At 52.5% G+C, this 9,533-nt stretch overlaps 1 protein-coding gene across 1 annotated transcript in view; it reads right to left on the bottom strand.

The window, feature by feature from the left end:
* Positions 1-9,533, bottom strand: part of MYRF (myelin regulatory factor) — a gene marked incomplete at its 5' end in the record, with an annotated part of 67,585 nt that overhangs the window by 4,755 nt on the left and 53,297 nt on the right. The window contains 5 exons of the mRNA XM_075065825.1: positions 739-813; positions 1,462-1,549; positions 3,672-3,965; positions 5,053-5,214; positions 5,920-6,005. Coding sequence (XP_074921926.1) covers positions 739-813; positions 1,462-1,549; positions 3,672-3,965; positions 5,053-5,214; positions 5,920-6,005 — 705 coding nt within the window. The remainder of the gene's footprint in view (positions 1-738; positions 814-1,461; positions 1,550-3,671; positions 3,966-5,052; positions 5,215-5,919; positions 6,006-9,533) is intronic.

Here is a 9,533-nt window from a genome sequence, read left to right as displayed (position 1 = left end):
CCTTCCCCTTGTGCCCCTCCCTTCCCATCAATCCCCTCAGAGCCTGCTCCACCCCCTCATGCCCCCCCTTCTCACTGGTCCCCCAGAACCAGCTCCTGCCCTTTGTGCCCCAGAATTTTTCACAGTATGTAGTTATACTGACCTAGTTTCCTAGTGTGGACCAGGCCTGAGAGAGACATGGAGCTTGAACCCTAGGACTTAGCTTAGCTGGGCTACTCAGAACGGACGCTGCTTTAACCTTCATTCCTCTGTGCTAACCTAAGGCCTCCCTATGCTGCATTCCCACTGACTAATAAACCCAGCTGTTCTGACAACACCGTCTGGTGTCACAGCAAATGCTGGGTGAGGTGCATTAATCCTTGAAGGTGGACAAGTCTCTGCCAGGAGTTTGTCTGTGTGGGACTCGCTGAACAGACCTCACAGTGTGAAGCAGGAGTGCGGAGAGTGCCCAGAGGTTCAGTCTGAGGAGGTGGTGACGCAGTGTGGCTTGCCATGGAGGAAAAACGAGACCCCTCAGAGATCTGGCCCACTGAGGGGTTCCTCCTAGAGACTGTTCCAAAGCTGATGCATAGCACCGATCCTGTGGATCTGTGACACCTCCCTACTCTGTATTTATTGTTACTCTCAGAATCCCTCTGAGTCCCCTTCCACTCACTGTCATCCTGATAAACCCCTCACACGCCCACCACTGTAACCCTGGCTCTCGGATGCCAGCAGCTGACAAGCATTTTCACTCACTTCATCTCCAAGGTCACGTTGGTGTTCACTGCTGTGGACGGACTGATGGGGATGCGGTAGGTAACGTTTCCTCTCCTGCGGACACAGAGAGAATTCAATACCTCAGACGGAACCTTCTGTGGGACGGGCGCTGGGTTCCCCACCCAAGCGGCAGCACCCCAACAGGGCTCTGTGGCTTTTGGGGAGCAGCACAAGATAGAGCTTGGGTAATTTGGCTCAAGGAATCATTAATGTGAGACGCATTCATTCATCGCCAGCATGCGGGTTCTAACACAGCCCATCAGGGCTGGATGGGCAGAGGATCCAGGAGAGATGGAACTGCTCAACTCTAGAGCATCAACTCCAAACATGGCCCTATGTCAGCAATGCCCCAGAGTCGTTAGATGACTGGGAGCGTGTGTGAAATGGGCTGGTGGGTGTCTCAGTCTTGTTCCCACTGGGTCAGATGAGCACATCACAAACATCCCTGCAGCTGACAGTAACGGTCCTCCCCGCTGGCACTTCCAGCAGAGAGGCCAAGGATTGACTGAGGGATGGAGACTGACTGCCCCTCCCTGCCAGAAGTGGGCTATGCAGGCTGTGGCAGGCTAGCAGGGCAGCATGTGGGAAGCCTGAATTGCTGTCCCTGCCCTATGGGTAACCAGAAGACTTCAGGCCCCAGGAGCTGTCAATCTGGCACTCACTCAGCATCCCAGGGGAGGCCAAGCCCTGCCTCTCTCTCACCTGCATGCGTCCCTGGCTGCACAATAGTGGGGAGTGATGGCCATGTCATTCTCCACAATCCGGATGGAGCGAAGCAAAGCATCTGGCCCTGCAGAGAGGAGAAAGGTTACTGAGACGGGGGAAAGTGGCCAGAACTCCTGGGCTTGGAGAGTCAAGAGTGGATGGAGCTGGAAGGGACTATCCTCTCCCCCCAAAGCCCATGCAGAGGAGTCACAGTTTTCTGTAGGCTCCCCGCTAATTGCCTGGCCAGTTCTCCCCTAGGAAAGGTAAGTTCACTGCCCACTAGATCTCCTAGGCAGACAGCACTTCGTGCTGCTCAGCCTTAGGGATTAGGCCAAGGTTTTCTAACACTTCCTTCCTTCAATAAGTGGCCTGGTTTTCAGAGGTGCTGCATACTTGCAGACTCCAGGGATTCCAATGGCAGTTGGGGTGCTCGACCTCCCAGTAATAAAGTCACTTGCTTTGGGTGCCTAGATGTGTATTTAGGTGCTTAACTTCAGCGGTGGGGAAGGGAACTCTTGCTGACTTAAACTGGGGTTTCAGAGCAGTCTAAAGGACTTACAGGTTCCTCTCTCCCCTTCCTTGGCCAGCTGGGACATGGAGGTGACTGTTAGCACTAGACACACACAGCTCTTCTAGCCTCACCATCGCTGCACCTTTCAGCAAGGGGGTTCACTGTGCCCCTTTCAGTGTGTTTGCACTGGGTCACCTGGTTGGGTTTACAGCTCAGATGAGGCAGCGCTACAGCAGCTCCCCTCCTTGGGCACCGGTAGCACCAATCCCCTCTTTATACATCTTCTTCACCTCCACTGCTTGGGGGAGGGCCACACCCAGGACTGGAACTCTCCCTCATGGACACCGCTGGGGAGATAGGAGGGTCTCTGACTCCAGGCCAGCATGCAGACAGTTCTGGGAGTGGCCATCTGTGGACTCTGGTGCCATCATGTGGCTAAAACCACGTCTTCTCTATACAGCACTTCTCTCTCCCATTTACTTTCTTTGGTTTGGTTTGGCACAGAGAAGGCAAGCTGGCAGCAAAGAGCATGTGTGGGAGCCACACGGCTATGGGCAAATGGGAGCATGGGGCTAGTGTCTGGGCGACATCCCCCTGTGACCCAGGGAGCTGGCAACGGCACAAGGGAAACAGAGGGTTTTACAGGGATCCTCTGGGTTGACTATTTGCATTATAGCTCACCAAAGGGTGGCATGTGAGGTCTCGAAAGCCAGTAGCCTACTGGTCAATCAGTGTGAAATGTATGTGTGGGTAATAATTAAAAAGAGTCATGTATCTATAGTAAAAATTATGTTCATAAAGTCTTGGAGTTACCAGGCCGGTTACCAGGCAGTGACATACCTCGGCGATGTTCCTTTCAGGCTGGAGGTAATAGATGCCTAGGCTATCTCCCTGTCTGCCCATTTGTGTGTTGTGTGTTTCCAATGCTTCCACTTGCTACTACTTGACTTTCTGCTTTAGTAAATAAACTTATATTTGACTTCACTACAAACATATCCAAGTGCTGTGAATTGAGCGGAGCAGTGATCTGAGCTGGAACTGGTAAGATGGGCCGTATGGCTTCTTTGGAAGCAGCAGATCTGTGAACACTGCCAGTGCTCAGTGGGCAAGGGGCTGGACACTCCAGGGAGATGCTCAGAGGGCTCAGCGGTTGGAGCATGCCTATTGCTAACCTGTGGAAGGACAGCAGGGCCTGGGAGGCCGACAGGGGAGTGCTTGTGCTGCTCATGGGATTGGGGAGCTGACCCCCGGCAGGCACAGACGAGGCTCCCTCACACTAAGGGCAGGTGGTAGTGAGGTTCCTCGCAACTCTGGGCACTGCTGGGAAGCGTCAAACCCCAAAGTGCAAAGAGGCTGTGAGTGCTCAAGCCAGGAAGATGGAGAACTCCATGGTTCTGCTGGCTGGGCTGCTAGCCCCTGGCCTTTCCAGAAAGCCTCACCCCCATAGCTGCATAGACCCCTCATTCTCAAAGCGCTTTACAGGCACTGGGCAAAACTCAGGTCTATCAGCGGTGTGGGGAATGAGAGGATTACAGATTGGCCACTTACAGGGGAAGACGGGAGTCCGTGTTTGACTGCAGTGTGGGGGAGGGAGGGAGCGTGTTACAGACGGGCTGAAAGACATTTATGGTGTGTAATGCTGCTGTTTGGATCTAGCTGGCCAGGCTGCTGGGAGAGGGGGAGGGGGCCCACTTACCGTCCTGCCCAGTGCTCGTGATGCCGGGCTGCTGGCTGGCAGGCTGAGTGATGCTGCGCTGCTGCCGGGTCTGCCCCAGCGGGAAGCTGTTTTGTGACAGCGAGAAGCTGGAGATGTATTTGGATTTGCTCTGAATGTGGGTGAAGGGGGAGGAGGGGCTGGCGTTGGGGCTGCCGAAGCCCTGCGACCGCTCCGGCGTCTTTGGCCACTTGGCGTGAGAGGTCACCTTCCCCGTCACACCTCTTGATTTGGCTTTGATACTCATTGCTGGCAGGAGGGAGGTGTGGATGTGGTCTGGGGAGGAAGGGAAAAAAGGGATCAGAGTCAGAGAGGGGAGAGACAGAGACAAAGCAAGGGCAGGGACATCTCCAAGCAGAAGCATCATGCGGCCATCTTTGAGGAAGGCAGCAGCTTGAGACAGGAGGCAGACGGAGAGCACCCATCCTCTGTTCATCTGTCCCATTGCTCCTCTTGCTACCCAATTTATATTCCCTTCTCCAGCTAACCCGTCCCTGGAGTGAAACTCCAGAGCCATTGATGGACAGGGAAGCCAATGAGAGTTTGGGATCTGCTGAGGGAAAGGAGATGAGGGGAACCTTCTGGCATTGGCAAGAAGAGTCCAGATTCCCCAGGCAGGAGCTAAGCTCTGCAGTCGGAGCGGGTGCAGCTTGGGTTAATGAACAACACTATCGCTCAGAGACTTCTGCTGCTGGAGCTGCCATGGGATCTGTAGTGCCATCTCAGGTGCCATTCATGCTGTGATACCAGACAAGGCAGAAGGGAGCAAGTAGCTTCTAGAACCATTGCCCGTATAGCTACCGGATGGGTCAATCATAGCTGGATGACGGCCTAGCAAGCCTGAACTCAGAACAGCACACACCCCGGAGCTATAACAGATGGGGGTTGCGCTCAGTCTCTGTGACAGCTGCAGCTAGCACGACTGGTGGGGAAACACACATGCTGCTCCATCTTGGGGGGACTTGATCAGCAGGAATGAGGCTGGAGTTCACGGCACAGACTCTCCCTAAATCCTCCCCCAACACCATGGAGAGACAGCAGGTAGCATCTGGGCTATACGTCCCAGGCAGAGCGTTTGCTGCCCGTGGAGAGGTTTCCGTCACAGAGGGTGACTTACAGCATGCGCATGAACATTAGTGTGTGAGACTCATCGCTTCCAGCCGTCACGGGCTGCTGGGGGCCAGGCTTAGGGGTATCAGCTCCTCAAAGCACCCAGCACCAAGGGGAGACAAAGTTCACAGACAGGAGACACACGTCCCTTCAGAAGGTGCAGAGACAGGAAGCAGTGCTGTGCCTGGGCAGAGTCACCCTCCAGAGATGCTTGCTCCAAGTCTTGGCATGTCCCAGGTAGGCTGGTACTTACCTGTCCGGTTGGGGGCATGCGTGGGGCTGCTCTCAGAGACAGCAACCGCAGAGGCATTGGCGGGAGCAGCAGAACAGCACATGGAGAAACATGGAGGGCTGAAACATACGGCTACGCTACGGCCAGGCAAGCGATAGGCAGAGTCAGGCCCATTCAATGTCACTGCAAGACAAACACCAAGGAGACTTGCAATGAGCCAGCATCAGAGGGATGGAACATCAGCAGCAGCACTAAGACAGCCCTCAGGAACCCCCTGCACTGAGACCCGGCCCCATCTCCTCTGCTGTATCCCAGCCCCCAGGAACCTCCGGCCCCACCACCTCTGCTGTATCTCATCCCCCGGGAACCCCTAGCACTAAAACCTGGCCCCATTCCTTCTGCTGTATCCCAGCCCCCAGGAACCCCCAGCACTGAGACCTGGTCCCATCCCCTCTGCTGTATTCCAGCCCCTGGGAACCTCCGGCCCCACCCCCTCTGCTGTATCCCAGCCTCCGGGAACCTCCGGCCCCACCCACTCTGCTGTATCCCAGCCCCTGGGGAACCTCCGGCCCCACCCATTCTGCTGTATCCCAGCCCCCGGGAACCTCCGGTCCCACCCACTCTGCTGTATCCCAGCCCCTGGGAACCCTCAGCACTAAGACCCGGCCCCATCCCCTCTGCTGTATTACAGTCCCCAGGAACACACCCCTCCCCTGAGACATGGCTGTATCCCCTATTGTATCAAAGCTTCTGGGAAACTGCATAAACTCTGCTATAGCACATGGAACTGCCAGAGAACTGCCAGCATTGTTTGTGGTGGCTTGGTTGGAGCAGAAGCATGTTCCCTGCCACTCGCTCCCTGCTCCGGCCTGCAGAGCTGGTACCTACCAGGGTGCGGGGAAGTGCTGTCACTAGGTTTGTCTGATGAAGCCGTGGAAGAAACAAGCTGAGTCTTATCAAAGTTCTGATTTAATCTAAAATGCAGGAAATGTGTGTAAGAGCCTTTCACATAAGAAACACAAGCACTGTCTAGATCTGTGTAGAGGGGGAATGAGAAGGGGTGGTATGAGGGGCAGTGGGCAGGGTGGGATTGGGAGGGGCAGAGGAGACATGGAGGGAAAGCAAAAGCTGGGAGATGGGAGAGGGATTGAAAGCAGACATGGAGAAAGAGAAAGAATGGGCGAGCAGTGAGCAGGACAGGGAAGGGGGAGAGTGCCAGGCTGGGGAAGGAAATGGTTGGCAGAGACAGAGCAGAGTTAGGAATACAGGAATTGTCAGGCCAGATTTAGCCTAGGATCCTGGATCTGGCACTGACCAGCTCTAGCTGCTTCAGAAGAAGTTCTAAGAAGCTCCTTAGTGGGTAATTATGGAATAACCTGCCCCCAGGGGAAGTTTCTTTCTGTTCTGGTCAGTTAGGGGTTAGTTTATTGCCTGAAGCATGGAGCTTTATATCCTTTCTAAAAGATCTCTTGGTGCTCTCCAACATAAGCAGAGGGTATCCTTAACCAGACACAAGTCTAATCCTTTTTTGAACCCATTAGCCCTGTGTCTCAGTCATCTCTTGTGCCTGTGAGTTTCACAAACTAATTATGCTGTGTGTAAAGGGTTTCCTTTTATCAGATTCAAATGTATTGCTTTACTATGTTCTTGAATATCCCCTTATTCTAGCATTACAAGAAAGGGTGAAGAGAAGTCTCAGGTCTACCATCTCCCTCCCAGTCATTATTGTAGTCTTCTTTCTCATACCCACCTCCTTTCTAAACAAAACAGCTCCCCCTACCCCCATCTTTTCTCTCTCATCTCGTAAGGAAATCTCTCCACACCCTCAAAAATCTCCACTGCTCAGCTCCAGAGCTCTGCTCTTTTTTCAGACACAGTGACCAGAACTGATCGCAGGATGCCAAGTGAATGTGGCTCATTCATGATCTAGAACAGCAGTAGATAATATTGTCAGGGTTATTCTCCACTCCAGTCCTCTTGTACCTTCACACTTGATTTGGTTTCCTGACCATGGCGACAGCTTGAGCACAGGTCTTCACTGAGCTGACTGCAAAGATGCCCAGGTATCTTTCCTGAATGGTCACATTCAGAGCCAAGTAAGGCACTGGAATAATTCATATTCCTTCTGCGTGCATTACTTTACCTATTTCAACACTGAGCCCTTGTCTCGCTACCACTTAAGACGACATTAGTTCCTTACTTGCTGTCTCCAGTGAAGGACCATGTCAAGGGTTTTCTGAAAGTTCAAATAACTCATCCCACCCAGTTCTCCTTTATCCACTATTTTGTTGACGTGATGAAAGGGTTCTAAGAGAGTGATGAGGCATGATTTTTCTTTTTGGAAGCTGTGCTGGTTTGATCATGCAGGTGGTTTATAGTTCTCTTTTTAATTAATATTTCAGCCCATTTCCCCAGCTGAAGTGAGGCTTGCTGGGCCACAGTTCCCAATGTCTTTTTTAAAGCTAAGTACAGCAGTTGCTGCCTTCCGTTCTTCCAATGTAGGAGCTGATTTTAATGTGTTTTGTTTAGGAGCGTCTGTGCTTTCTGTAACGCAGACAGAGGAGAAAGAAAAGAGGCGGCGGTGAAAGGAGGCAGCACTCAAACCAACAGTACAATGAAAGAAGAGTAACGTACCGTGGGCACAGAGCAACCGGGACCCCAGGACCCCTGTGCTGAAAAAGGGCCAGGAGACAGGCAGTGGGCATAGCAAAAGAGCTGCAGGGCACCAAGAAGAGAGAGGAGGAAAGACAAGGAGAGAGGGAAAGAGGGAGGAGAACAGAAATGAAAAGATAGAGGAAAGGAGAGAAGGGGACGGGAAAATACAGGAATGAAAATGGGTTGGGATGGAGAAGTAAATGGAGCAGAAGGGGGATGGCCAGAAATGGGAGGAAGAGAGACGGAAAGAGAGAGATCAGTTATTCAGTAATGCCAGTGCCAACAATGACTTGAGGCGAGTCTGCAAAGACTCTGTCTGCCACTGTCCCTGCAGAAGCAAAGTGGGCAGAGAATCCGAGCAGGGCATTGTGCTCAGGTTCTCTTTTCACGCCGTAGGAGGCTCTCCTCAGAGAGCCTGAGCCTCTGGTGCAATCTGGCCTAGCTCCATTGATGTCAACACAGCCAATTGCTCCAGACACCCAGGAGCAGCTGTTTAAACAGATGCCGCAAAGGCACATTTCTAGCCAAACATCAGTACACTGTTTTTCCTTCCTCTGCTTCTTCCGTTTTGCTTGAGGCAACTAAACAGAGAAGGCATCACTCTGATCTCTGCCCACTGATCTTGGCATGAACTAGGGAACATACTTTGGCTGGACTCTGCAGTATCTGCTCATTAGTCTCTATTGTCAAGGGCTCCTAATAACATTACTGTTATGGGCTTCCCCACAGTGGCCAAATTCAACCTGTCATTCCTCAGACAGCTACCCACAGGCTGTTTGGATAAAGCTGCATGTTTAATATCACAGACCAACAGGCATCACGAGATGGCAAAGGCCTGACGGGTCTCATCAAATCCTTCCCCGAGGCCCTGCAGTCCATTCACCAGAGGATTGTTCAATCCATCTCAGGCACCTCGAGTGCCAGGCCTTTCGCCATTACCTTGGGGGACTTTCCCCAGCCCAGCACAACTCACTGTCAGGAAAGGTTTGCTGGCATAGATGTATCTTGCATGCAGCGTAGTTGTAGCCTTGTCAGTCCCAAGGGATTAGAGAGACAAGGTGGGGGAGGGAATATCTTTTATTGGACCAGCTTCTGTTGGGGAGAGAGACAAGCTTTGGAGCCACACAGAGCTCTTCTACAGGTCTGGGAAAGGTACCCCCAGCATCACAACTAAATGCAGGGTGGAACAGGTTGTTTGTGGAACATACTGTAAGGGACTATTCAAGGTAGAGTGGCCCATTAAGACATAGTCATAAGACAGAAAGAGAGAGTTAGTGGGATATATATTATTGTAATAAGTAGGGGCCCTACCAAATTCACGGATCCTGAAATCTGGTCTCCCCTATGAAATCTGTATCTTACAGAGAAAAGTACACAAAAGACCAGATTTCATGGGGGAGACCAGCATTTCTCAAACTGAGGGTCCCAATCCAAAAGGTGGTCATAGGGGGTTCACATGGTTATTGTACTGAGGTGCCGCTGTTCTCTTCAGAGCTGGGTGGCTGGAGAGTGGTGGCTGCTGGCCAATGGCCCAGCTCTGAAGGCAGCAGCACAGAAGTAAGGGTGGGAATATTATACCCTGCCATCCTCACTTCTGTGCTGCTGCTGGCAGTGGCTCTGCCTTCAGAGCTGGGCTCCTGGCCAGCAGCTGCCACTCTCCAGCTGCCCAGCTCTGAAGGCAGAGCCGCCACCAGCAGTAAGGGTGGCAATTCCGCAACTTCCCAGCTCCCCCCTCCCCTTCCCACACACACAGTCCCCTATTGAGTCAGGACCCTACAGTTACCACACCCTGAAATTTCAGATTTAAATATCTGAAATAATGGAATTTACTATTCTTTAAATTCTAG

The sequence above is a fragment of the Chelonoidis abingdonii genome, chromosome 4, assembly GCF_003597395.2.
Source record: "Chelonoidis abingdonii isolate Lonesome George chromosome 4, CheloAbing_2.0, whole genome shotgun sequence".
NCBI classification, from domain to species: Eukaryota; Metazoa; Chordata; order Testudines; family Testudinidae; genus Chelonoidis; species Chelonoidis abingdonii.
Note: the sequence above shows the minus strand (reverse complement) of the source record. Positions and strands in the feature narration are given on the sequence as shown.